Here is a 27,228-nt window from a genome sequence, read left to right as displayed (position 1 = left end):
ACGTTAAAAAATTTCAGCAAGAATTAAAAACTGCTCTGGCCGAAGAAACTGTGCAGAGGCGGTGGTAGCAGCCGTGGATGCCGGCTGTTCATGTCGCCTCGCAACCGCCAGCCTTCAACGAACGATGCGAGCGCGCGCGTCAAAATCTCTTTGGCAATGCATGCAACTGGCTCGAAAAAGCGCCTTTCATAACAGCTTGAATATCAAAATAAAATAAAATTTAATCCCAATATTATGACAATTAATTACTGACTCTATCGCACTTGTCAAAATCTGGTTGTTTAACTTTCAATGTCGAAACGTAATTCATTATTTTATGAAGGGAAGGGAAACAAAATTACCGCCCTTTTTAAAAAAATTTTATTTTGATAATTTATTTTCCGAGAAAATTGACAGCAAATTGTCAACATAATTTTTTAAGAATGTGCGGCAGAACGTTTGATTAATTCTTGCAAGCTTTTATGAGAAAATTAATGATTGAAAAGAATTTTTTAACATGACCATCATCTCTAGATTTAAAAAAGGATTAGATAAGAAAAACGAACAGTTTTTAGGGAATGCAATGCAATATGTATTTTCATTTAACTCGAAACATTCCAACGAATAAAACAATAAACCCAATGTAGCTGTTTTATTTTTAATGAACTATTTGTTAAAATGCGACACACTTTATTTTATATTAGTCTCAGTAGAAGACCGTTTGCTGTCCGGGAAAACGCTATGTCAGTGTAGAAATCTGCCTCAAGTATAGGTTTGTATTCTTCTCCTCCTCAGGGTCAGCCCACGCGATGACAAGTCTGCAAAAGGATCAGGTACGTGAGACACAGGTTAAACTTAGTGGGCGTTGTTTGGCATTCCCAAGAAATTGACTCTGCGAGTCTGCGGCCTCAGTGTTATAAATTGTAATTAATAAATTGAAATTTAAAAATTACATTGTAAATGAGCATTTATTTCTAAGATGGCCGATTCAAAGGCAGGATTAGTGACTAAAAATTTACACATTATTAAGCAAAAATCAATTTTCTGATCTATTTTTTTAAGTCTGTCAGAGTCAGAGGTGCTGATTTTTGATTTTATCAAATTCTAGTCTATCAGATTTAAAATATAACATTCGTAGACTGAAGACTGAGAATTTTAGATGGAAATTTGAGCAAAACAGTTTTTTAGATCTAAAATTGATAGGAAGAGTTTTTTTCAACGGAGTACTTATAAAAGCAAGAGAGTCCCGAACTAACAAAAGTACGATCTCAGGAATTCTGACAAAATACTCTTGAATTTACAGGATGGGAAAATCATTGCAAATAAGAACTGAATTAACGAATAAAATATACGGCTTAATTATACATTTCTTTTGTCCGTCTGCACTTAACGAAAAATATTAATAAAATAAGTATGTGATAGTTTATACTTTATAATAAAAATTTAAATTAATAAAAGCACACAAAATTAATAAAGCACACAAATTAATAATCCTCGCAATGGAGAGTGCACTAGGATTTTACTTACCTATGGACGTGGTGAGTAGAGATACGATTTGGTGCCGATTGAAGCCTTGAGCAGTTTATGCCTATTCGCACCCCCAGTTTCATTTTGCTCCGTCAACCATAAGGTGCCGTTCGAGTCCAAGGCAAAAGTAAATGGCTCAATTGCACCCAGTTCTCCGAACTAAAAAGAATGCGGTGAGTTGATTTATTTATTAATCGTAAGCCATACAAAGTATAAAATAATTGGGAAAATAAGGAAAATTATTATTACAAAAAAGTGGGCCTTTTTCGGGTCTGTTTAGGGTGCAGGGGGTTGCGTAGGAGCTGGGGGGTGGAAAATGGTGCCATCACCCGCAGAATTTAACGGCCAATTTAACGAACACTGGTTTTGGGCCGTGGGTCCCATAGCGGTCGAGATATAAAGGTCGAAAAAACGTGGTTTGGACATTAATTATTTTTTTCAAGGGGTCCGGACGCGGGCCCTATTGGCCCGTCGGCCCGCCGCTACGTCGCGTTCGAACGAGGCTGCAATTAGCTTAATTTTTTTGTTTCGTTACGCCATGCTGCTCGAATGGCCCCGGAGATATAAGGGCCGAAAGGGTTAAAAAGTGAGAAAAATCAAAGCTTCTATAAGGTTAACACGGCCGCAGACATGGAAAGCTAAAAATCTGAAAAAAAAACATCAAAATAAATTTTGCCCATCCTAAGACCTCCCAGCGAGTTTTAGGCCTGTGCCACCTCCTCAGGGTCAAGGGTGACGTTATAAAGGTACAAAACGCGATTTTTCGATACTCGCGGCCCCCGCGCGGGGGCTCTATGGGCCCCAGGGCCCCCAAACTCGAGATTAGGTTAGGGGACAAGTAGACAAACCCAACGGTGTGTGGAAAAGATTTTTCTGGCCCATAGCGAAAAGTTATTAAGCGGGCAAATTTGCCCATTTCCATTTGGCTACCTTTCGTCAGGAATGGCGGCGGACATGGGCCAAATAATAATAAAAGGCCAAGACGATTGATGCGCACTTTATCTGCGAGTGTTTTAAGACCGAATTCGATCTGATCGGATAAGAAACCTGGAAGGAGATAGGTTTGGCGCGCGGCGCGGAACGGCTTTTCGCCTCCCATAAGCTTAACATGGGAATTTCGAATTCGGATTTCGGGCAGAAAAAAATTCTTTTCGCCCGCGACTGCAATACCATACTCTTCCGCTCGGTGATTAGCATCTGCACACCGATTTTGGTGGAAATCCGGGCCCTAGGCGAATTACGGCGGAGCATTGAAAATCCGCGTTATGCTCTGCACGCGAATGAACAGGCTAAAAATACGCGCGGCGGCGCCGCGGAGCCGTGGGGCACTTAATTTCGAATTTGACCATCGGATACACACGAGGGCGTGCGTGCGTGTCTGAAACCAAATTTTTGGTGGTTTAACTTTGCCCAAATTGATTTTATAAGGGGTTTTCGGTTTTTGGTGTGCAAAACGTGTGCACCGCCTCTGAAATAGTTTTATTTCTGCCAAAATTCGAGTATTCGCCGCAGTGTCAACCGCGACCCCTCATTCGACAGGGTTAGCCAAGCACTTCAATCTGGCATGCCCAAACGACCTTACTCAGGGTACCCCAACCTGAGACCGATTCCCAGGCCGAATTTAATTGCGTTTTAGTCGTTTTTTAGCATGTTTGACGCTGCACTGCGGCGACTTCCCACATTTCAAAACACCAACCTTCCTCAGGTCGCCCACCCTGAGCACTTTTACGACGCGATTTAACCAGCGGCAACGATTCATTTCACCTCCTTCGTGACTTTAAGAGTGCATAAAACTTCGTTTTGAATTCGCGCGAGCGGCGCAGCATCGAGGAGCATCGGTTTTCCGGTCTAACTTTTCGACGGGTGGAAGGATTTTCGCGCGCGAACCCTCCCCGGAAGCGTCTCGTCAGGAAGCTCACCCCTGCCCACCCTGGTGACCTTTCTCAGGGTGCCCACCCTGAGATCTCTCCCCGAGCCGGTTTTTCCAACGTTATGGCGCCGCGGGCGCCGTCGGACCGCCCCCGATTGTTACTCGGGGGGAATCCGAGTTGGCCCCCGCCCCCACGCGTAAGCACTACAGCGCTTGTAAAAGTTTAATATTACCTCGTGAAACCGCTGCTCGTGAAAGGGCTCCGAAATATTCCATTTGGCGAGGTAATTCGCGTTGAAGAAGGCGGCATACAAGACATTGGCACTGTCGATTAACATTCTGCTGGGTATTTTTTTCCATTGGCCTAATAATTTGGCATCCGCGCTTTCGCCTTGACTCCTCAGCTCAGACACGGACACTGAATAAAAGTCATCGGAAAAAGATTTGCTAAGGTACAACTGTCTCGCTTCCCGGCTAGGAGAGAGGGCGAAGGATTTCCATTTTTTTCTCGATGTTTTCACTGACCAGGATTTGTCCATTTTTCGGCTGTAAGCGACGATGTGCTCGGAATTGGCGTCTCTGATGTACGCAATGTAGTCGTCTGGCGTTTTGTCCAGCACTATGTCACGCAGCCCCCTTGAAAACTTTTCATGAGTGACGACCGCGTCCGGGAACTGGTGAATGTGCTCGGTTTTGTCCTTGTTGAGCAGGTCGAATATCCAAATTTTTCCTGGACATGCGACAGTTCCGTCATCAACGACCCACAACCGACCATCAATGTCCGTCTCCAAACCTGTGGCCGTCTGAATAGTGTCGCATTTGTTTCTTTCCTGGTAAGATAAATAAAAATAATAAAGTTACTACTTTATATTCAAGCCGAATATTCAAGATTAATTCTGAGAGCAGTTTATTTGTAAAAATAATCGATTAGCTATACTTTTAATAATTAATAATTTTTGTGCAATTAAAACTTTGTCTTTTGGATTGTTTAGTAACAACAAAAAAAGAAAAAGAAAAGGGACAGAAAGAAATAGGGAAATTTTCAAATAAATCGTTGTTTTTACAACTTCAAATCTCGGGTTTAAACCATCAGAATTGCAAAAACTGCAAACCGTTTAACTCGTCTTATCCTCCCTAAAATAGCCAAAAAGCTTTGAGGGTGATCAACCCTCAACTCCCTTATTCTGCCCCGTGTATTAAAGTTACGAGAAAATTCGAGTCGTTTTGCACTTTCAGCAAACTTTTTCACTGTTCAAAACGCTCTTAAATTGGAAAATCTACTTCAAATTCGATTGGTTATCTAGAGGAGGTTTAGCTAAGTCGAACGGTGTACAGTTTTTGCAATTCTGACTATTAGAACCCGAGATTTAGCGATTGAAGTGATGGCAAAAATTTTAAATATTTGTTTTTTGCTAATGTTTTCCCTGCCAAATCTCGGGTTCTAACCATCAGAATTGCAAAATTTACCCACCGTTGGACTCGTCTCAACCTGCACTTACCATCCAAAGAGTCTATGGGGTGTTTACCCTCATCCCCTTTCAACCACATTGCTACAATTTTGAAAATATGAGACGACCGTTCCTGGCGCTGGCGCTCAATGTTACATCTTTCAAACTGTATAGCAACTTAGGGGTAGAGGGTAAGCACCCCTTAACCTTTCAGCTGGTCAGGACAGGTCGAGACGAGTCCAACGGTGGGTGGTTTTTGCAATTCTGATGCTTAGAACCCGAGATTTGGAGTTGCAAAAATAACGAAATTTGAGAATTTTCCTATTTATTTCTGCGCTCGACCGCGATTACTTTGACATTTTGAGGCTAAGAATATTAATTAATGTTAAATTTTATTAAATATTGTAATTTTCAAGAATTTTTACCACGAAAAAGTCAGAATAGATGGTTTTAGACGATTTGAGGTACGGTTCAAACAGTATAAAATTGCATTATGATTTAAAGCTCAGAAAAATTAGTCAATCGTCTAAAATTCACAGCCCTAGGAATAAAGGTTCTGAGTCTTGTGTTTGACTTAGAAATATCTTGCGTGTAGTCTAAAACAACAAGAAATTTGAGAAGTTTTCCGAAATTTTAAGCGTCATGATCGCACAGTTGAAATAATTTTTATTAAAAGAGTTCATTCAATGTCAAATTTCTCCTCAAGCTCATTCAGTGACTTACGTGTAAATTCCAGGATGGGAAAGGAGTGAGCGTTGGAGATGCAGTCGACGTGCCACTCGTTGGCAGCCACACCAAAGTGGCGGGAAGTCCGTATTTCCAATCAAGGCTTAGAAAGAGCCTTTCTCCAAACACGGCCATGTATTGAAATTCAACACTCTTCGGATTGAAACTTCGTTTAACCTCTTCAATATAACTGTTCGCTCCTGACGGCCAGATGAAATCAAGTTGATTCCAGTCGTAGACGGTTGTGAAGTTGACGGCGTTGGCCAGGCCAAGGCCAAGCACAAAGACGACAGCAAAGAACGCAGACATTTGCGCGTTCGAGCTGAAAGCAAAAAACCGTATACTCGCTTTAGTGCCGATAATTATTCGTGATGATCAAGATTAAAATGTTTTTCGTTAAAATAAATTCTTTATTCTCTCAGTGAATTAAAAATGAAATAATTAAAAGACTGAGCGGAGCTAAAAACTATGCAAATTCCTGCGAAACATAAAAATTGTGCACTGAACTTTATACTTTATAGGAACAACCGGTGAGAACGAGAGAAAAGGCTGAATGGCTTTGCCTGCGATTTAATTGGAGCCTTTTTTAGAGCGAAATTGAACATATATTACTATAATTTTCAGAAAAAGTGGTCGCAAAAAGCAAATAAATAAAAAAATTTGTCCTTAATTGACCAGTTGCATAAACCCTTAGTGTTCAAAGCCGCCAACAGATGGCGCAACCACAGACTTTCTTAAAAACATTGTTTTAAGCGGTTTCAAGGCATTTTCGTTGCGATTTCAGACTGAATCTAGCTATTTTGCTTTTTTTTAATTAATTTGCAATTTTTTGACGTGCTGAAAACCAAAATCGGTTCAGCCATTCACCGTAGAAACGTTGGAAAAGATTTGTTTATTTCAAAAAATAGTTTTCCACGATTCTACGGCGATTGGCTGAACCGATTTTGGTTTTCAGCACGTCAAAAATTAGCAAATTAATTGAAGAATGCACAGTAGCTAGACTGAGTCTGAAATCGCAGCGGAAGTTCCTTAAAATCGAAAGTCTACGGTGGCGCCATCTGTTGGCGACTTCGAACACTTAGGGTTTATGCAACTGGTCAATTGATAATTTATGTTGAACAGAAAAGGAAAATATGGAAAATACATTTAATTCAATGCAGTCAACGTTGTAAAATGATCCTTTAATTCGTTAGTGATGATTTTTACGTTTGATAATTTATTTTTTCAATTTTTGTTGACTCTCGGTTTTTTAAGAGACCGAAAGTATTGAAAACACTGCTGTGGGACGATAAGGCGCTTGATCAGTACGTCTTTATCGTTACCCCAGTGCCCTTTAACCCGTTCGCTCACAATCAGTCCAATGAAAATAGCATGAATTTAAAAAATCGAAAAATAGCCGATCAATTTAAGTCCACAAATATTGATGAAAAAAATCACGTATAGTTGACACTTCGTCTCCAGATTTAACCGAAGCAATAACTCAATTTTTTCCTTACAAAATAAAAAATTAATTCAATGAACGAATCCATTTCTTCTCTTTAATTATAGTCGCCTGCCTTTTAAATCTCAGAAATTCTATATTTAATAAATAATGAATTGTCTAGATCAATTTTATTTTGAACTGAGCTGAATTTTTTATTTTTAACACAAATCAAAACATAATTGAGTTACAATAACGAGCGTTCTCCACGCTTGGTCGGGGACGGAGCTCAGGTAGGGTACCCTGAGAAAGGTCGTCAGCCAAAGCAAACGAAACAAAGTGTCTGCTGAGCCAAGTTTGGCGACGGCGTTGGAAAAATCGCGAAATGTTGGGCCGATGCCGATCTCAGGGTGGCATACCCTGAGAAAGGTCGTCAGGTCGGGTCAGGTGTCAGGGCTCGTCGAAACGAATCGATCGTTGCCTCGCAAGTTGAAATCCGTCGATCCGTTGAATTGATACGAAATGATGGCCTTCGCCACTCGGTGTGCAGAAAGCACGAAAAAGATAGAAAAAACGGAATTTTTTATTTTTCTAAGCGTAGTAGAAAGTTCAAAATTTGTATCCACACCGGTAGCATGCATGCGGATGCTGTGCAACAGCATAGATCGCGATCCGGGTCGATCCGCGGAAAAATTGGCGAATTTTCCACTTTGGCGTGTTGCTCAAATGGCGGAAGTGAAAAAAAACACGTTTTTCAAACTCGCGGCTAGATTTACGATCGGATCGGGTCGTGATTGGTCTCAAAATATCCGCAGATAAATTGTTTGTCCAACGTCCGAGAGTTTTACTCGATTGTTTTGATTTGTCGAGGAAAAAAATTGCGGCCAGCGGAAGTTGAAAAACACTGAAAAATTTGCGAATTTTCCGTAGCGGAAAATCTAACCTTCAGATTTGGGAATGAAGTTCACCCCTTGCCTAGCTCACATGGCTAGGCGTCATATTTTTCATTTGCTCGGTTGGTTGCGAACAAAAAAATCCGAATATTTTTTATTTTTCGAATAATTTGGCTGAAAAAGTGGCGTCGCGTTTCGAAAAATGATCAAAAACACGGGCAAACCGGCGAAGTCGAGGCACATCTTTTGGTGCATCAAAATCCGTCCGCGGTCCCATAGGGCCCAAGCCAGGCCCCCGAAACCAAAATTTTGCAATGTCCATTTCGCGATTTTTTGGCGACGATCAGGGCGAATTGGCGATTTTTGATACAGGAAGATAGGGTCGCGTTTTACGTACGGGCCCGGGGGCCAAACCCTCTGGGGGTCCTCGGCCATCCGGAGAGCCGGCGCGGAAACCACCCTCAAACCTAATTGATTCCGGAAATCTTTGCATGCACACCTCCCGTAAAAAAAACAGTCATACACGAAACGATTTCTTTACCTTAAACTTAAACGCAGCAAAAATCGCGCCCAACTTTCAGCTGGGCCAAGACACTGCCTAGTCGAGGTTGAGAGAGCATCTAACTCTAAATAGCGCTTTTTCTTTTGATAATTCGTTGGGTTGGAGGTCAGAAATGACGTCATTACGCGTGATAATTTTTGGAGGCCAGCGAGTGTCGCAAGTGAATAGCTCGCTGAATATATTTTTCTTAATAAATTAACATTTTATTTTTGTCAAAATTCGATCATTCGTCTGATCCTTGACCTCGACCCCTCATCGGACAAGTCTCGGTTTTTTTCAGGGTACTCCAACCTGAAATCCTTCACGATGCAAATTTATAATGATATTTTTCAGCAATTTCGAGCACATGCGGCAATATACTTGGCCAAGATTTGTGGCCCTTGCCCTTCACCGACCTTCCTCAGGTCGCGCGTCCCTAGATCCGGCCCCGGACTGCGGCCCCGGAGGCTTGAATTGCACTGTGGAGGTTTCCTATCGTGGAATGTGACCAGCAGAATTTTGCGAGTGCTCCTTTCGCTCGAGTCAAAATAAATATCATCTGACAAGAACGACGGAATTTTGAAAAGAGCAGCAAATGCTAGAAAAACCGTTAATGATAATTATAAAAATCACAAATTTGCTTCTGTGTTCTTGAAATTCAATATTTTGTCTTTAAAAAAGGATGAGATAGCCTCCACAGTGCAATTCCAAGCCTCCTTCACGTCCAGCGCTGTTCTATGTGAGTTTCTCTGCAGTGAAAGCAAAAATTCTGCAACCTGCTCGACACAATTGTCGAGCAGGTTGCATAACCAATAAATATTTAAGGCGCCTTTCATATATGCTTAACCAACAAAATTGACATAATTTTTTGAATAAATTGATACGCAAAATTAGGAAATTGGCTACCTACAACGCAAGCTGATTGAATAATTGCGCGCAGGGAGTTATATTCAATGAACTGAAAGAAAATGACCTCTTTTTAATAAAAAATTTATCTAGTTTGCAGTCTTTCTCTGCTCTATCTTTCCGAAAAAATTGTCGGCAAGATAAAAAATATTTTTTAATGTTTTATTAATTTCGTCACTAAGTCTGTTAATTAATTGTTGCGAGTTTTATATTAGAAAATTTATCATTGAGAAGGATTTTTAATATGTTCATCATCTCAAGATAAAAAATGGACTAAATAAGAAAAACGAACAGTTTATTTAGGGAATATAATGCAATATATATTTTTATTCAACTCAAAATCCGCTGCACCCTCGGCTTCAGCAGCCGTCTCGGGAAAACGTCTTTGATTATCGCGTCGTAAAAGAGTGGAACGATATAACACGCCACCCGCACTAAAGGACTGCTCTGCGGCACAGTTTCCTTCACTCTGTAAGGCGTACGTGACAGCACGATTTTAATGTGTGATTATTGTTTTTTTTTAGATTGTCTGGACTCACTTCGGCTGGCTTTGTCCCCCCGGACAGAGTCTTATTGCAACTTCTTTTCCAGAAGTTTCGCCCTTTCTCACATGCTTTCTTCCCCTTTTGTAATCTGACCTGTGATAACATGAATGTACTGACAAATTGTGAGAAAAAACAACAATAAAATAAAAGTCCCCAGAAATTAAAGATTATTCTGTTAAACCCCCGTATAACGTTATGTTGATCTCTATGTTATTTTCAACTATTCTCCATTAAAATAGAACACACTTTATGTTATTAAAGGCCTCCAAGTAGACTCTGTGTTTCTCTATTAGTTGTTAAAGAGGAAGGAGTGGTAGATTCATAAGGAATGGATGATGAGGATGATTCTGTGATTTCCTGCTGTCCTGAGGTCTCATCAAGGGTCGGTGAAACTGCAATCGAATCAATTGTAAAGTTAAGCAGTGTCATGGAATTTTGCTGTTGTTATTAAGAAAAGCGTGGTGAATGATGTTTTAAGAAACTATACTCACTACTTGAATTTTTGGCGTGGAGGGGTCGGTATTGTAAAGAGAAAAGGTTAAAATAGGGGTGTATATGCAAGGTTCCCGGGAAGGTGAGATTTCTCTCGTATAGTTTGATTTCATTTACCTGTGGATGGGCTGAATTAATGTGAACTTGCGCCGACTGCAGCCTTGAGTAGTTTATGCCTAGGCTTTGTCTCATCCACAGATTGATTCCTCTCCGTCATCCAGAAAGTGTTGGTCGTGTCCAAAGCAAAATTAAATGGAACAAATGCACCCAGTTCTCCGACCTAAAATAGTGCAGTGATTTGTTAGCCTGAAAATGTATAAAATAGTCGGGGACATAAGGAAAGTTGAATATCTAGTTTGTTTTGAATTTGTAAAAAATTATTAAAGACGATGTAAAAGACCGCCTTTGACGAAGTTTAGAGCACACTAATCGACTCTTGAGGGTCGAACTAGGTTAAGTGGATGTTTTTTCCAACCAAAAAGTCCAGCGCGACGTGCGAACTTTTTTCCCGCCAAAACAATATGAATGCGAGAAGTGCGCATGCGTCAGAGCTGGCTGGATCTGAAAAAGAAGTCATTCATACAGGCGGTCTCTCTGCAAGTGCTCAAACCAGCTATGACGCATGTGCAGTTCTCGCATTCAAGTTATTTTTGCGGGAAAAAAGTTTCGCACGTCATGCAGCACTTTTTGGTGTGCTTAGACGAAACTTAAACGTCAAAGACGGTCTTTAACTTGTATTTGAAACTTCCACGAACATTTCTCTTTTTGTGACTCTACATAAATCAGTCTTGAGTTGAAATTTAATATTATCAAGAAAAATTTTAATATTATTTGAACAGAATTAAAATTTCTCTTTTTTTCGCAAAATCAAGTTCACCTCATAAAATCGCTGCTCAAGAAAAGGCTCCGAAATGTTCCATTTGGAGACGTAGCTCTGGTAGAAAAAGGCGGAATACAAGACATTGGCGCTGTCGATTAGCATTCTGTAAGGTTGATGAGTAAATTCGCCGATGAGTTTCACAGCCGCGCTTCCGCCTTCCTTCTTCAGCTCAGACACAGACAGTGAGTACAGTTCCTTGGAACTATATCTTCTAAGGTACAACTGTCTCGCTGCCCTGTTAGGAGAGAGGGCCAAGGTAGACCATTTTCTCCCTGGTGTTTTCACTGTCCAGGATTTGTCCATTTTTCGGCTGTAAACGACCATGGCGTGTATGGATCCAGTGTCAACGATGTACGCTAGGTCATCGTCTGGCGTTTTGTCAACCACTATATCAAGGAGCCATCTATCATTAATTGAATGAGAGATGACATTGTCCGGGAACTGGTGAACGCGCTCGGTTGTGTCGTTGTTTAGCAGGTTGAAAATCCAAAGTTTGCTTGGACAAAACTTGCTACCTTGATCAAGCACCCACAACCGACCATCAGTGTCCGCTTCCATGCCTCTGGCCCACTCAATAGCGTTGCACTTGTTGTCTTTCTTCTGTCAAGGGAGATACAAAAGAATATATAGAAGCAACATATCCAATTGATCTTTTAACGAATCGAAATTAAGATCTATAATCACGATTTTTCTGCTCTAAATTATTTATAGTTCAGTTTTCCAGTACAAGAACCGAAAAGTTTTAAGAACAAAGCTTATTTTCTAAGCACTTCGACTGTTATTTTGCATCACTAAAATAATTAAAATATGGGGAGAAAATGTATTGCTTCGGAAGTAAAATATTGTTCTATTTTTACTGAATCATTAAGAGGAATGAAGGTTCAAACTTCAAAGTCTTATTGTGTTTGCCTCAAAAATTGACTTCACGTAAAATTTTCCTAGTTTTTTTATTCTAATAAAAGCTCAAATCAGTATTTTCAATCAGAGACTTACATGGAAATCCCAAGATGGGAAAGGAGCGAGCTTTGGAGGTGCAGTCGACGTGCCGCTCGTTGGCAGCCACACCACTGAGGCGAGAGTTCGAGAAAGATAATAAAAGCTTAGAAACAGCCTTTCCCCAAAAACAGCCATGTTATTGGGTGCAACATTCTTCGGTTCGATATTTTGTTTCATCTCTTCAATTGAACTGTTTGATCCCGATGGCCAGATGAAATCGAATTGATCCCACTCGTAGACGGTTGTGAAGTTGATGGCGTTGGCCACGCAAAGGCCAAGCAAAAAGAAGGCTGCAAAGAACGGAGACATTGTGTTCGACCTGAAAGCAGAAAAAATCAAATTTAAATCCGTTTAATTAAAACATATTTCATCACTGCAATTTTTCCCTAATTTATTAATAAAAAATGTTGCCATAGGCAGATATCTGAACATTTTGACTTTTGACGATGTACATCGGCAACACAAGAGAGCGGTTAAAATGTTTTTTTTTCAATTTAATTCAATTTTTCAGTATGTAGCACACAGTTGTCAACCAGCAATAACATTTATCAAGCGTCGATATATAGAGCCGGCAGCAAACCGCGAAAATTAAGGTTAAGCGAGTCGACATCTCTCAAGATAACCCCGAAATCGGCCAAGGTCTTTTATTGCGGCCTTCACGAGTAAAAAGAAGATGCCACGGTGGTTTTAAGAGGGAGCAGAAGGAAAAACGGAGTAGAATTTACACTTAATGCATCGACGGCAGGCCACTTGAAAAGAACTGAGACTCATTTCTGAGCCGCTTCTGATTTTTTGACTTTTTACTTAGAAAAAACGTTTTTAATAGCAGAGCATTTTTACGCGAGGCTATTTTATTTTTATTTAAATAAAAACCACTGCTTATCTATTTTCAAATTATCCTGCCATTTTTTCTACAACTTGAATTTCATTAATAAGCTTTTCCCAATTCCTAACCAGTGCGTTTGAATTTCTAGCAGGATATTTTCTTTCGATATGAAAAACTGCTCGCCTGCCTCCAAGTGCGAGCATATTCAAGAAAGAAGAAATTCGACCACAATCCCAACTCACAATCGAGAAAAACACGTTTTGCTGTGTACCAGCAGCTGCACAATTTCTCTGCGCGTTCAAAAATTCAAATTTAATGAAATATCTTGGACAATCGTGGAAATCCTCAGCTTGGTTCATATTTGGAAGAAAAACAGACTCGTTAGTGTGTGGCCGGAATTCTCCCGAATCCGGTCACGTGAAGAGTTAGTGGTTGTCAAAAACAGAGCATTATGGCGTTCACGCCGCCGAGGCGTGAAACGCTGACATAAAATTAATTGCTTGTAAAATAGTTGTAAATGCAGAGCAATGCATACAATTTAATGAGTTAGCGACAGTTTATAGATGATTGCTTGTGTGCGGGCCCTAGTTGAGTAATAAAAAAAGAATGTATTAGTATTATGACTACGACTGTGGGAATGTGCACAAAAAGGATAGAGGCGCAGAAGGAGAGAGAGAGAAAACGGGCGACGTGGAAAAAAGAGCAGAATTAAACAGACAGTTCGGCCGACCGCGGCGAAGGATGGAGTTGAGTGCGGGAAAGTGCGCGGTGTCCAGGACGACAAACTGACAGAGTGCGCAGAGACGGGAAGAGGACATCAGCCAGGGACCTGACCAGGAAATCAACCCCGTGATCTCTCTCTCTCTCTCTCTCGACCGCGACCTCGCATTGTCATCATGTTTCGAAAATTAAAGGTATGTGTTTGCCCCTAATGTTTGATGTTTCTCTCCCATACGGGTTTTTCCCCGAGCGAAGTTGTTAGGGCGTAGACAAGGGGTAGGTAGTTTAGAATGAAAGTGGGAATCTTGCGGGGCGAAAGCCAAATGACCGACTAACGAAGCGACAAGGCGCGAGAGACGGAGGCCGATGACACCGAGAGGCATCCGACGCCCGCTCAGCAGGAAAATGAGCAGCAGAAGCACGGCGACCAACAGTGAGGCATTAAGTCAAGGGCAATAAAACACCTCACATTGTGTAATAGAGCGAAAGTATAAAAATTCCCGCTGTGGGACGATGACGATGAGGCGCTCGATCTGTACGACCTGTTCGCGTTATCGCTTGCACCCGTTTCTCATGTTCGCTCAATCTAATGAAAATATGTAACGAATAAATTAACTGAAGTAACATTTTGACTCAATAAAAATTTAAAAAACGCAGGAAACGCTTTGTCTCCCCTCCTCCTTCAGATTAAACCCAAGCAATATCTCAATTTTGTACGTTCAAAATTAAATAAATCCATTTCTTTTCTTATGGTCCTGTCTGTTAAAACTCAGAAAAAAACATTTCAAAGCATTAATAAATATAATTTAAATTTGAACAGCTCAATTTTTAATTTTTAACACAAATCAAAAGCATAGATGAGTTTGAATAAAAGAGGCCATGGCCAACACAAAACAATTGTTTTACCTTAAACGCAGCAAAAATCGCGCCCAACTTTCAGCTGGGCCAAGATGCTGCCTAGTCGAGGTTGAGAGAGCATCTAAAAAGCGCTTTTAATTTCGAGAAACTCGTCGGGTTGGAGGTCGAAAGTGACGTCATTTCACGTGATAATTTTTTGAGGCCAGAGTTGAAATTGAATCTTCTTTGCAAACATCATGTCTAAATAAACAGAAGTTTTTAGTCCTGAGATAAAACTATTCACCAAAAATTAGTTAGGCCTATTGTAAGATTCTCCTAAGAGTTTTTTACTCGTGCGAGCATCTCAGGATTTCGGGTGATTTTTCAAAGTGGTGATTTGCATATTATCGGTGCTCGTGCGGGCCTCCGGACCTCGAAACTCGAGATTTGGCTTCTACTAACCGAGACCAAGCTAACGGTGTGCGGAAATCCAAAATCGCGCTCAGAGGATCGGAGCTAATCGTCTATAAATAAAATATACATTGGCCGCCGCGAATCAACAGTGACGCCTCCTTGTCCACTTGAAGGACTAAAGGAATAACATCAAATTTGTTGCGTAAAAAGAGGTTCTGGATAAATTTAATTGGAAGAGTTCTACTGGAAAGGCTTTTAAAATGTAAAACTTCCCAAGATGCAGAAAAACGGTCACAGTATGACATATTTAGCAAATAGAGCGTCTTGGAATCTTGGTTCATCTGTTTTAAAGAGGAATGATACTGGAAAAGCCTGGAAAATGCTTATTGCCAATGCATAAACTCATCCCTTAGGATTCGGTTAAAGCCTAAATTGACCTAAAAAGCACTGCAATTTTTTGAGAAAATTGGCTGGAAAGTTAGCGTGCTTTTCAAACGGTAATGGCTGTCTCCTTACTTGAAATCCGATTTAATTTAAAAACCAAGAGTTTCCCCAATAAGTGGCATACACCGTTGAACAGATCTCGACGAGAGGAATCGGAATATGCCAAGAAAATATGTTCAAGCACTGTGCATTTTGGAGAAAATTGGCAAAATTTGAATTTTTATTGTAGGAAGGTCATTTTTTATTATTGCAAATTGTTGAACAAATTGTTTATCGGTCAATTGTTTAAGGCATCCAACAATTAAAATAATTTTCAATTGTTGCCCAGTATCATTCCACTTTAATTCAGTTTGTATGAGTAATACATGCTGTTTGTTTTCCCATAAAGACGTAAAATAATTTGGGAGTTTTCTAGTTGTAATTTTAATTCAGCCACGATTACCACCCCCATCCCTAATTGTAAGATGATGCCAAACCGAGTTTGAGATTTTTCTGGCCCATAGGCGAATTATGGCGATTTTTTCCCCCAAAAAAATGCTTTTTCACTCGGCGCACCAATAAGCAGCGTAAATGTGAACATTGGCACAGCCGACCTCCTGGACAATTTCTTTCCCTTTCAGCCTGGGGAGTTAACAATCTCGACTAATACGAAATTGTTACAATTCATTTTTGTACTTTTTTTTCGTTTTGCATTAGCAGCCCGGCTCGCATGCACACCAATTTTAATCTCCGCCGCCGGCCTGTGAAACGTTATATTACGACCGGCCGAGTTATTTATTTGGCCTAGAATACCTGATTCAAGGCTCTTTCCGGCCCATAGAAACAATAAAATAAATATTTCACACATTTTCTGCTCTCGAAAGTGGCAATTCCAGCCTCCAACTTGTCCAGTTGCGTCCCGTGATTTTCACTATACCAAGTGAATGCCGGGCCGGCGTGTATACTTTCGTGAAATTCTAACAGCAAGAATTCTGCCTCGCAAGTCACCAGAGTTGTTCGCTATGTATGCAACTGGCTCGACAAAAGCGCTGGTCAAATTGCATAACAAGAGGAAATATACGCCGCCTTTTTCATTTCGGCTTGGCTATCAAAATAAAAAGCTTTCTATCTTTCCGAGAAAATTGCCGGCAAATTTTCCAAATTTTTATCCAACAGAGTCCTAATAAAAGTAAGAAAAAGATTCCTAAATTGTGTAGTTTGAGCTCTAAGAATACATATTTGACAAATCTCTTTACGGACGGGAAATATTTGTCCCATTGAATCCAAATCGAAATCATATATGACTGAATTATAAGTTTCTTTTCCTCGTGTCTCTCAATGAGAAACTGTAATTAAATTCTCAAGCAAGTTCAGTTCATTTTTTACTTACGTTCTGTGCCTCAATTCTTTTAACGTTTCTTATTGGATCCTGTTCCATTCAGACGGGAATTTTACCTGTATATAGATAAAATGGGAGAAATTCTTCTAATTTTATTTGAATTTCTTGCGCGTTTGGAATCCCATTCGTGGGCATAAGCCGAATTTATTTTATTTATGAAGAGCCGCTCATCCATCATGCATGCCTTCCTTCAGGATCTCATCGACAAGTCCAGTGTGTCCTTCGTCGTGTTTAACTTGTAAGTAATTCGTTCAATTATTTAAAATAAGGAACGCCTTTAACTTGTAACCATTTCAAAAATATCTCATTTAATGTTTCAGGATTTTGTACGTGTTGGCGGCCATCATCTTCATAGTGCTCTGCTGTTTGCAATGCTGCGGAAAGCTTAAACGTCCGCACATCATCCCCCTATATTATGACAGAGGTTTCCGCAGAAACGGCAGTTGATTGTGAATAAACCACGGGGTGTGATGCGCAAAATGCTGAATTAAATTTTGTAAGTTGATGTTACCTTTCTACTTGGAATTTTTACATTATAGCTTTAAAGATTTTTAATTTATTAACCTTATTAACATATTAAAGTGTAAAGCTATTAAGGATCGATAAGAATTCTGCTGATTGAATTCGAAATATGTCGGTTTAGTTCAGCCAAAGGGAATTTTTTAAGTTGAAATTCACCAGTTGCATAAACCCTAAGTTTTCGAAGCCGCCAACACATGGCGCCACCATAGACTTCGATTTTAAGGCACTTCCCCTGCGATTTCAGACTCAATCTAGCTACTGTGCATTCTTCAATTAATTTGTTAATTTTTGACGTGCTGAAAACCAAAATCGGTTCAGCCAATCGCCGTAGAATCGTGAAAAACTATTTTTTTAAATAACAAAATCTTTTCGAACGTTTCTACGGCGAATGGCTGAACCGATTTTGGTTTTCAGCACGTCAAAAATTAGCAAATTAATTAAAAAAAAGCAATATAGCTAGATTGAGTCTGAAATCACAGCGGAAGTGCCTTAAAACCAAATTTTTAAGAAAGTCTGTGGTTGCGCCATCTGTTGGCGGCTTCAATAACTAAGGGTTTATGCAACTGGTCAATTTCTTAATAAAAAAATGTTGCCATGGACAAACTTTTGAATATTTTGGGAAAATTTTGGAATTCTGTCTGTTAAATCATGGAAAATTTGTATTTAAAAATTAATCAATGTTCAAAAAAATATTTCAATGTGTAAATTACAAATTCATAAAATTTTAATTTGAACAGCTGAATTTTTAACACAAAATTTAAAGCATTGGTGGTGATGACTATAGAAATAAAACCGACCAACACGAATCGTATTCTTTACCTTAAACGCAGCAAAAATCGCGCCCAACTTTCAGCTGAGCTGAGACACTGCCAAGTCGTGGTTGAGATAGCATCTAAATAGCGCTTTTAATTTTGATAACTCGTCGTCGGGTTGGAGGTCAGAAATGACGTCATTTCACGTGATAATATTTTGAGGCCAGAGTCGCAAGTGAATAGCTCGCTGAATATATTTTTCTTAATAAACATTAATGCGCACACTCGAAATTTATTTTATTTTTGTCAAAATTCGGTCATTCGTTCGATCCTCGATCACGAACCCTCATCGGACAAGTCTCGATTTGTGCTTCGACCTGGCATATACCCTTACGACCTTTTTCAAGGTACCCCGACCTGAAATCCTCAACGAGGCTGATTTTTGATGATTTTTCAGCAATTTCGAGCACATTCGAGCCTCATTCACGTCTTCACGTCCAGCGCTGTTCTACGATTTTCTGCCTCCAATATATGCAACCTGCTCGACACAAGTGCCGAGCAGGTTGCATAACCAATGAAATTTACGGCATCAGCTTAACCAACAAAATTAAAATATTGTTTTAAACAAATTGAAATGCAAAATTTAGAAATTGACTGTCTATAGTCTACAGCGCATGCAGATTGTATAATTTTTAATGAAAAACGTAATGCGTGGAGGAAATTATATTCAATTTGTAGAAGAAACAAAATTGCCTGCGTTTAGTAAAAATTTATCTAGATTGCAGTCGTTTTTTGCTCTAACTTTCCGAGAAAATTGTCAGCAAGAGTAACTACTACTTTTTACGGTTTTATGAATTTCGTAAATGAATAAATTATTGCAAGGTTTATTAGAAAATATATTATTAAGAAGGATTAATTTTAAACATGTCCATCATCTATAAATGGATTAGATAAGAAAAACAAACTGTTTTTAGGGGATATAATGCAATGTATATTTTTATTTAACTCGAAATATTCCGACAAATTAAAGATTATTCTGTTAAAAAAGACGAAAAACGATAATAGCGTTATGTTCAAGTCTGCCGTTTTTAATAAACTATTTACTAAAATTCAACACACTTTATTTTATTTTCGAAAGCTGTTTGCTGTCAGGGAAAACGGACATTCTTCTCATCATCAGGGTCAGCCACGCAATGACAAGTCTGCAAAAGGATCAGGAACGGGAGAGACTTTAGGCTTTGTGAGCGGTGAAATTGACTTTGTGGCCTCAGATTGATAAAGAGGACTCCAATTAAGCAGACTCTGGTTGTTAAAGAGGTGGGGGGGATAGATTCGTAACGAAAGGATGCCGTGGATGACTCTGCGATTTCCTGCTGTCCCAAGGTCACATCAAGGGACAAGGGACGGTGAAACTGTAATCGAATCAATTGGACATATTAAGAATATCAAAAATTGTGATAGAAGAACAGAGATAATGTAAAATTAAGCAAATAAATATGTTAAAATTCTAATAATAATATAATATATAATTGCCATTTAAAGGGAATTACTGAAAACTATTTATAGATTTTATGGCAAAAATCCATTTTATGTTTTCTGGCAGAAATAGTGAGAACCATCAACAGTCCACGATGTTCAAACCAGGAATAAAATTCAGTTTTATCTAAGAAATTGTATTTTCGTGAAAACCATTATCCTCGGTGTCAGTTAAAGTTTAGATTTTTCCTATGAATCGTAGTCAAAGCAGAGTAGAATTGATTATAGACTGGGCATGGAAGTCAAAGAGTACATTAGCATGAAGCCGCACTAAAGTACTAAGCCAGAGGAGCGGCTCACAGCTACCAAGAGCATAGACCAGAAATAGAGTCGTAATTAAATTTGAGGTCTAAACCAACCGCGCTGCGCCAGCCGCCAGTGAAAGAGGGTCAAAAATTTAAGAGTGCAGCAGAAAACCTTTGGGCATTCTAAGCACTCAAAATATTGTCAGCAGCGCCAGCCACCGCATATTTTAAATATATATAATTTATATGATTTTTATCAAACAAAGTCCGACTATGTAAGTAAGAGAGATTCCCCAATTAAGTATAATCTCAAAAAATCAGCTCTTAATTCTATCCCTCGAAGTTTGATTTCAATTACCTGCAGACGGGCTGAATTAATAGGAACCTGCGCCGACCACAGCCTTGAGTAGTTTATGCCTAGGCTTTGTCTCATCCACAGATTGATTCCTCTCCGTCATCCAGAAAGTGTTGGTCGTGTCCAAAGCAAACGTAAATGGAAAAGATGCACCCAGTTCCCCGACCTAAAATGGTGCAGTGATTTAATATTGTTAGCCTGAAAATGTATAAAATAGTCGGGGACATAAGGAAAGTTGAATATCTAATTTGTTTTGAATTTGTAAAAAATTATTAAAGACGATGTAAAAGACCGCCTTTGACGAAGTTTAGAGCACACCAATCGACTCTTGAGGGTCGAATTAGGTAAAGTGGAGGTTTATTCCAAGCGAACAGTCCAGCGCGACGTTCGAACATTTTTCCCGCCAAAACAATATGAATGTGAGAACTGCGCATGCGTCAGAGCTGGCTGGATTTGACAAAGAAGTTAATTGTTCAGGTGGTCTCTCTGCAAGTGCTCAAACCAGCTATGACGCATGCGCACTTCTCGCATTCATATTGTTTTGGCGGGAAAAGTTCGCACATCGCGCTGGACTTTTTGGTGTGCTTAGACGAAACTTAAACGTTAAAGACGGTCTTTAACTCGTATTTAAAATTTCCACGAAAATTTCTCTTTTTGTGACACTACATAAATCTGTCTTGAGTTGAAATTTAATATTATTAAGAAAATTTTTAACATTATTTGAACAGAATCAAAATTTTTCATTTTTTCGCAAAATCAAGTTCACCTCATAAAATCGCTGCTCATGAAAAGGCTCCGAAATGTTCCATTTGGAGACGTAACTCTGGTAGAAAAAGGCGGCATACAAGACATTGGCGCTGTCGATTAGCATTCTGTAAGGTCGATGAGTAAATTCGCCGATGAGTTTCACAGCCGCGCTTCCGCCTTCGTTCTTCAGCTCTGATACAGACAGTGAGTACAGTTCCTTGGAACTATATCTTCTAAGGTACAACTGTCTTGCTGCCCTGTTAGGAGAGATGGCCAAGGAAGACCATTTTCTCCCTGGTGTCTTCACTGTCCAGGATTTGTCCATTTTTCGGCTGTAAACGACCATGGCGTGTATGGATTCAGTGTCAACGATGTACGCTAGGTCATCGTCTGGCGTTTTGTCAATCACTATGTCAAGGAGCCATCTATCATTAATTGAATGAGAGATGACATTGTCCGGGAACTTGTGAACGCGCTCGGTTGTGTCGTTGTTTAGCAGGTTGAAAATCCAAAGCTTGCTTGGACAAAACTTGCTACCTTGATCAAGCACCCACAACCGACCATCAGTGTCTGCTTCCATGCCTCTGGCCCACTCAATAGTGTTGCAGTTGTTGTCTTTCTTCTGTCAAGGGAGATACAGAAGAATATATAGAAGCAACATATCCAATCGATCTTTTAACGAATCGAAATTAAGATCTATAATCACGATTTTTCTGTTCTAAATGATAGTTCAGTTTTTCAGTACAAGAACCGAAAAGTTGTAAGAACAAATCTTATTTTCTAGGCTTTTCGACTGTTATTTTGCATCACTAAAATAATTAAAATATGGGGAGAAAATGTACAGGAAGTAAAATATTGTTATATTTTTACTGAATCATTAAGTGGAATGAAGATTCAAACTTCAAAGTCTTGTGTTTTCCTCAAAAATATATTGCGCGTGATCTAAATCATCGCAGAACAAAAAGAAGCAGTAATTTTTAATTTGTCCAACACCAAAGATGACGAAATCTGTTCAAATAATTTTCTATTAAATGAGTTGGACTTCACGTAAAATTTTCCTAGTTTTTTTTTTAATAAAAGCTCAAATCATAGTATTTTCAATCAGAGACTTACATGGAAATCCCAGGATGGGAAAGGAGCGAGCTTTGGAGGTGCAGTCGACGCTGCGCTCGTTGGCAGCCACACCACTGAGGCGAGAGTCCGAGAAAGATAATAAAAGCTTAGAAACAGCCTTTCCCCAAAAACAGCCATGTTATTAGGTGCAACATTCTTCGGTTCGATATTTTGTTTAATCTCTTCAATTGAACTGTTTGATCCCGATGGCCAGATGAAATCGAATTGATCCCACTCGTAGACGGTTGTGAAGTTGATGGCGTTGGCCACGCACAGGCCAAGCAAAAAGAAGGCTGCAAAGAACGGAGACATTGCGCGTTCGAGCTGAAAGCATAAAAAAGCAAATCCGTTTAATTAAAACATATTTCATCACTGCAATTTTTCCCTAATTTATTAATTAAAAATCTGAACATTTTGACGATTTACGTCGGCAACCCAAGAGAGCGGCTAAATGGTTTTTGCAATTTAATTCAATTTTTCAGTGTGTAGCACACAGTTGTCGACCATCAATAACATTTATCAAGCGTCGATATATAGAGCCGGCAGCAAACCGCGAAAATTAAGGTTAAGCGAGTCGACATCTCTCAAGATAACCCCGAAATCGGCCAAGGTCTTTTATTGCGGCCTTCACGAGTAAAAAGAAGATGCCACGGTGGTTTTAAGAGGGAGCAGAAGGAAAAACGGAGTAGAATTTACACTTAATGCATCGACGGCAGGCCACTTGAAAAGAACTGAGACTCATTTCTGAGCCGCTTCTGATTTTTTGACTTTTTACTTAGAAAAAACGTTTTTAATAGCAGAGCATTTTTACGCGAGGCTATTTTATTTTTATTTAAATAAAAACCACTGCTTATCTATTTTCAAATTATCCTGCCATTTTTTCTACAACTTGAATTTCATTAATAAGCTTTTCCCAATTCCCAACCAGTGCGTTTGAATTTCTAGCAGGATATTTTCTTTCGATATGAAAAACTGCTCGCCTGCCTCCAAGTGCGAGCATATTCAAGAAAGAAGAAATTCGACCACAATCCCAACTCACAATCGAGAAAAACACGTTTTGCTGTGTACCAGCAGCTGCACAATTTCTCTGCGCGTTCAAAAATTCAAATTTAATGAAATATCTTGGACAATCGTGGAAATCCTCAGCTTGGTTCATATTTGGAAGAAAAACAGACTCGTTAGTGTGTGACCGGAATTCTCCCGAATCCGGTCACGTGAAGAGTTAGTGGTTGTCAAAAACAGAGCATTATGGCGTTCACGCCGCCGAGGCGTGAAACGCTGACATAAAATTAATTGCTTGTAAAATAGTTGTAAATGCAGAGCAATGCATACAACCCTGCAAGAAAAATGATGTCAGTGACGTGAAAATGACGAAAAATTTTGTATTTTCAAAAGGCTTTAAATTTTGATTTTGAACAACTAAAAACAAGTTTTGTTGGTTTTCCATTGAATTTTGAGCAAATTTGGAAAATTTTCACATTCCTTCAATGACGTCACTGAGACATCACTGTGATATCACTCACGTCACGGTTGCACTCCCGAAGAGACGAGGAATGAAAATGATGTCAAAATGATATCATATTGACATACCCACGGTGACCAAACGTTTTAATATTTTTCCGTTGATATACCAAAGAAATCAATATAATATCTCTAAAATTTTCCAATTTTGGAAAAAATTCAAAAAATTTAAAAATCAAAAAAATATTTTTTGTCATTTTTTCATACTTTTTTAAATTATATTATTGCAAATGGGGCCTACAATTCAGGTGTGCCGGGTCACGATTCGATGTGATGTCAAAGTGATGTCAAAGTGACGTCAAAGTGACGTCAAAGTGACGTCAAAGTGACGTCAAAGTGACGTCAAAGTGATATCAATATGACATGCTCAGCGTGATGATTTTTTGAAATTCTGGGGATGCGCGTGATATCAATGTGACATCAATGTGATGTCCCAAAAGAATTTGAAACAAAAAAATTTGAAATCTTTGCTGATCATTAACATTTAAATTAATTAATTAATTTCATAATTTTTTTGTTTCAAATTCTTTTGGGACATCACATTGATGTCACATTGATATCACGCGCATCCCCAGAATTTCAAAAAATCATCACGCTGAGCATGTCATATTGATATCACTTTGACGTCACTTTGACATCACATCTAATCGTGACCCTGCACACCTGAATTGTAGGCCCCATTTGCAATAATATAATTTAAAAAAGTATGAAAAAATGACAAAAATTTTTTTTTAATTTTTAAGTTTTTTGAATTTTTCCAAAATTGGAAAATTTTAGAGATATTATATTGATTTCTTTGGTATATCAACGAAAAAATATTAAAACGTTTGGTCACCGTGGGTATGTCAATATGATATCATTTTGACATCATTTTCATTCCTCGTCTCTTCGGAAGTGCAATCGTGACGTGAGTGATATCACAGTGACGTCACAGTGACGTCATTGAGGGAATGGGAAATTTTCCAAATTTGCTCAAAATTCAATGGAAAACCAACAAAACTTGTTTTCAGTTGTTAAAATAAAAATCGTGACGTGAGTGATATCACAATGATGTCACAGTGACGTCATTGAAGGAATGGGAAATTTTCCAAATTTGCTCAAAATTCAATGGAAAACCAACAAAACTTGTTTTTAGTGGTTTAAAATAAAAATTTAAAGCCTTTTGGAAATACAAAATTTTTCGTCATTTTCACGTCACTGACATCATTTTTCTTGCACTTAAGTGCAATTGTGACGCGAGTGATATCAAAGTGATGTCACAGTGACGTCGTTGCAGGGATGGAAAATTTAATGCTTGAATAAGGAAATCAGTAAATATTTTTATTTTATAAAATGGAAAAAACTCCATGTTTTCGATTGGTTGGAAACGCAAATAATTTGCGATGGCTGGGAGATTAAGATTATTAAAATAAAAGTGGCAAGCGTGACGGGGCTACTTTTTCCGCTGACGCTCATAATTTAATGAGTTAGCGACAGTTTATAGATGATTGCTTGTGTGCGGGCCCTAGTTGAGTAATAAAAAAAGAGTGTATTAGTATTATGACTACGACTGTGGGAATGTGCACAAAAAGGATAGAGGCACAGAAGGAGAGAGAGAGAAAACGGGCGACGTGGAAAAAAGAGCAGAATTAAACAGACAGTTCGGCCGACCGCGGCGAAGGATGGAGTTGAGTGCGGGAAAGTGCGCGGTGTCCAGGACGACAAACTGACAGAGTGCGCAGAGACGGGAAGAGGACATCAGCCAGGGACCTGACCAGGAAATCAACCCCGTGATCTCTCTCTCTCTCGACCGCGACCTCGCATTGTCATCATGTTTCGAAAATTAAAGGTATGTGTTTGCCCCTAATGTTTGATGTTTCTCTCCCATACGGGTTTTTCCCCGAGCGAAGTTGTTAGGGCGTAGACAAGGGGTAGGCAGTTTAGAATGAAAGTGGGAATCTTGCGGGGCGAAAGCCAAATGACCGACTAACGAAGCGACAAGGCGCGAGAGACGGAGGCCGATGACACCGAGAGGCATCCGACGCCCGCTCAGCAGGAAAATGAGCAGCAGAAGCACGGCGACCAGCAGTGAGGCAGTAAGTCAAGGGCAATAAAACACCTCACATTGTGTAATAGAGCGAAAGTATAAAAATTCCCGCTGTGGGACGATGACGATGAGGCGCTCGATCTGTACGACCTGTTCGCGTTATCGCTTGCACCCGTTTCTCATGTTCGCTCAATCTAATGAAAATATGTAACGAATAAATTAACTGAAGTAACATTTTGACTCAATAAAAATTAAAGAAACGCAGGAAACGCTTTGTCTCCCCTCCTCCTTCAGATTAAACCCAAGCAATATCTCAATTTTGTACGTTCAAAATTAAATAAATCCATTTCTTTTCTTATGGTCTTGTCTGTTAAAACTCAGAAAAAAACATTTCAAAGCATTAATAAATATAATTTAAATTTGAACAGCTCAATTTTTAATTTTTAACACAAATCAAAAGCGTAGATGAGTTTGAATAAAAGAGGCCAACACAAAACGTACCTTAAACGCAGCAAAAATCGCGCCCAACTTTCTGCTGGGCTGAGACACTGCCAAGTCGCGGTTGAGAGAGCATCTACATAAGCGCTCTTACTTTCGATAAACTCTCGTTGGGTTGGAGGTCAGAAATGACGTCAATTCGCGTGATGATATTTTGAGGCCAGAGTTTGTTGATTTCAAACAAGTGCTTAATGTGTACTATGCTTTCGCGTACTCCCATCTCCAGTATGCTGTGATTTTTTGGGGTTCATGCCCCAAAGTACGTCAGGAAGTGTTTGTTGCGCAGAAGCGTCTCATTCGGGCGATGGCTGGAGTTCGTTATTGGCGCTCTCCTGTGCCGCTTGAGTCAGCGAAACCATGGTTCGAGAAGTTTGATTTGTTGCCTGTCTTTTCCATATTTCTATTGCAATGTTGCAAATTTGTGCGTCGTCATCATCACTATTTTCAGCTAGTTAGGGAGGTGCACGGATACAACACTCGCTCCAGAGATAATTATTTTGTGCCCTCCCAGGTGTCAGCGGCGGCTTCTCGAAATCCAAAAATTTACATGCTAAATTTGTATAATAAACTTCCTGAGCAGATTCGGGGCGAGCAGCAGTTAGACGAATACGAAAAGCAGTTAAAGAATTTTGTTTATGCTAACAAATTTTATACTTATGATGATTATCTCAATTTCAGAGCATCAAATGTAGCAAAACACACACACTCGCTTGTTACACAAACATAACGAAATGTTAACACTATGTTTCTTCTTTATTGTTATTAATTATTTTGTTGTTTAAGACTCATTTGTAAATGCGCGGACAGAAATGGAGAAGCTTCGATTTTTGTACCGCTGTGTAATGCAAATAAAGGAAAATTAAATTAAATTGTCAAATAAATTGCTCGTTGGATTATTTTTCTGAACAAAATTCGGTCGTTAGACCCCTTATCGGACAAGTCTCGGTTTGTGCTCGACCTGGCAAACTATTACGACCTTACTCAAGGTATCCCGACCTGAAATCCTTAACGAGGCCGATTTTTTGATGATTTTTCAGCCATTTCGAGCCCATGCGCGGCAGTATACTTTGG

The 27,228-nt window shown here is 39.4% G+C and overlaps 2 protein-coding genes across 2 annotated transcripts; both read right to left on the bottom strand.

The window, feature by feature from the left end:
* Positions 1–547: 547 nt before the first annotated feature.
* LOC135934001 (protein yellow-like) lies at positions 548–14,740 on the bottom strand. The gene is made up of 5 exons (XM_065475487.1): positions 14,676–14,740; positions 5,548–5,872; positions 3,610–4,206; positions 1,507–1,665; positions 548–797 (listed from the first exon to the last, which is right to left on the bottom strand). Exons 2-4 carry the CDS (start codon positions 5,857–5,859, stop codon positions 1,507–1,509), a joined length of 1,068 nt encoding a protein of 355 aa, XP_065331559.1. The 5' UTR covers positions 5,860–5,872; positions 14,676–14,740; the 3' UTR covers positions 548–797.
* Positions 14,741–19,083: 4,343 nt separating this feature from the next.
* Positions 19,084–26,280, bottom strand: LOC135934132 (protein yellow-like). The gene is made up of 5 exons (XM_065475665.1): positions 26,161–26,280; positions 22,113–22,436; positions 21,019–21,621; positions 20,256–20,418; positions 19,084–19,528 (listed from the first exon to the last, which is right to left on the bottom strand). The coding sequence occupies exons 2-4, from the start codon at positions 22,422–22,424 to the stop codon at positions 20,272–20,274; spliced, it is 1,062 nt and encodes a 353-aa protein (XP_065331737.1). The 5' UTR covers positions 22,425–22,436; positions 26,161–26,280; the 3' UTR covers positions 19,084–19,528; positions 20,256–20,271.
* Between the last annotated feature and the right edge of the window lie 948 nt (positions 26,281–27,228).

Source organism: Cloeon dipterum, chromosome 1 (assembly GCF_949628265.1).
Source record: "Cloeon dipterum chromosome 1, ieCloDipt1.1, whole genome shotgun sequence".
NCBI lineage: Eukaryota > Metazoa > Arthropoda > Insecta > Ephemeroptera > Baetidae > Cloeon > Cloeon dipterum.
This window is presented reverse-complemented; position numbering and strand designations above follow the sequence as displayed.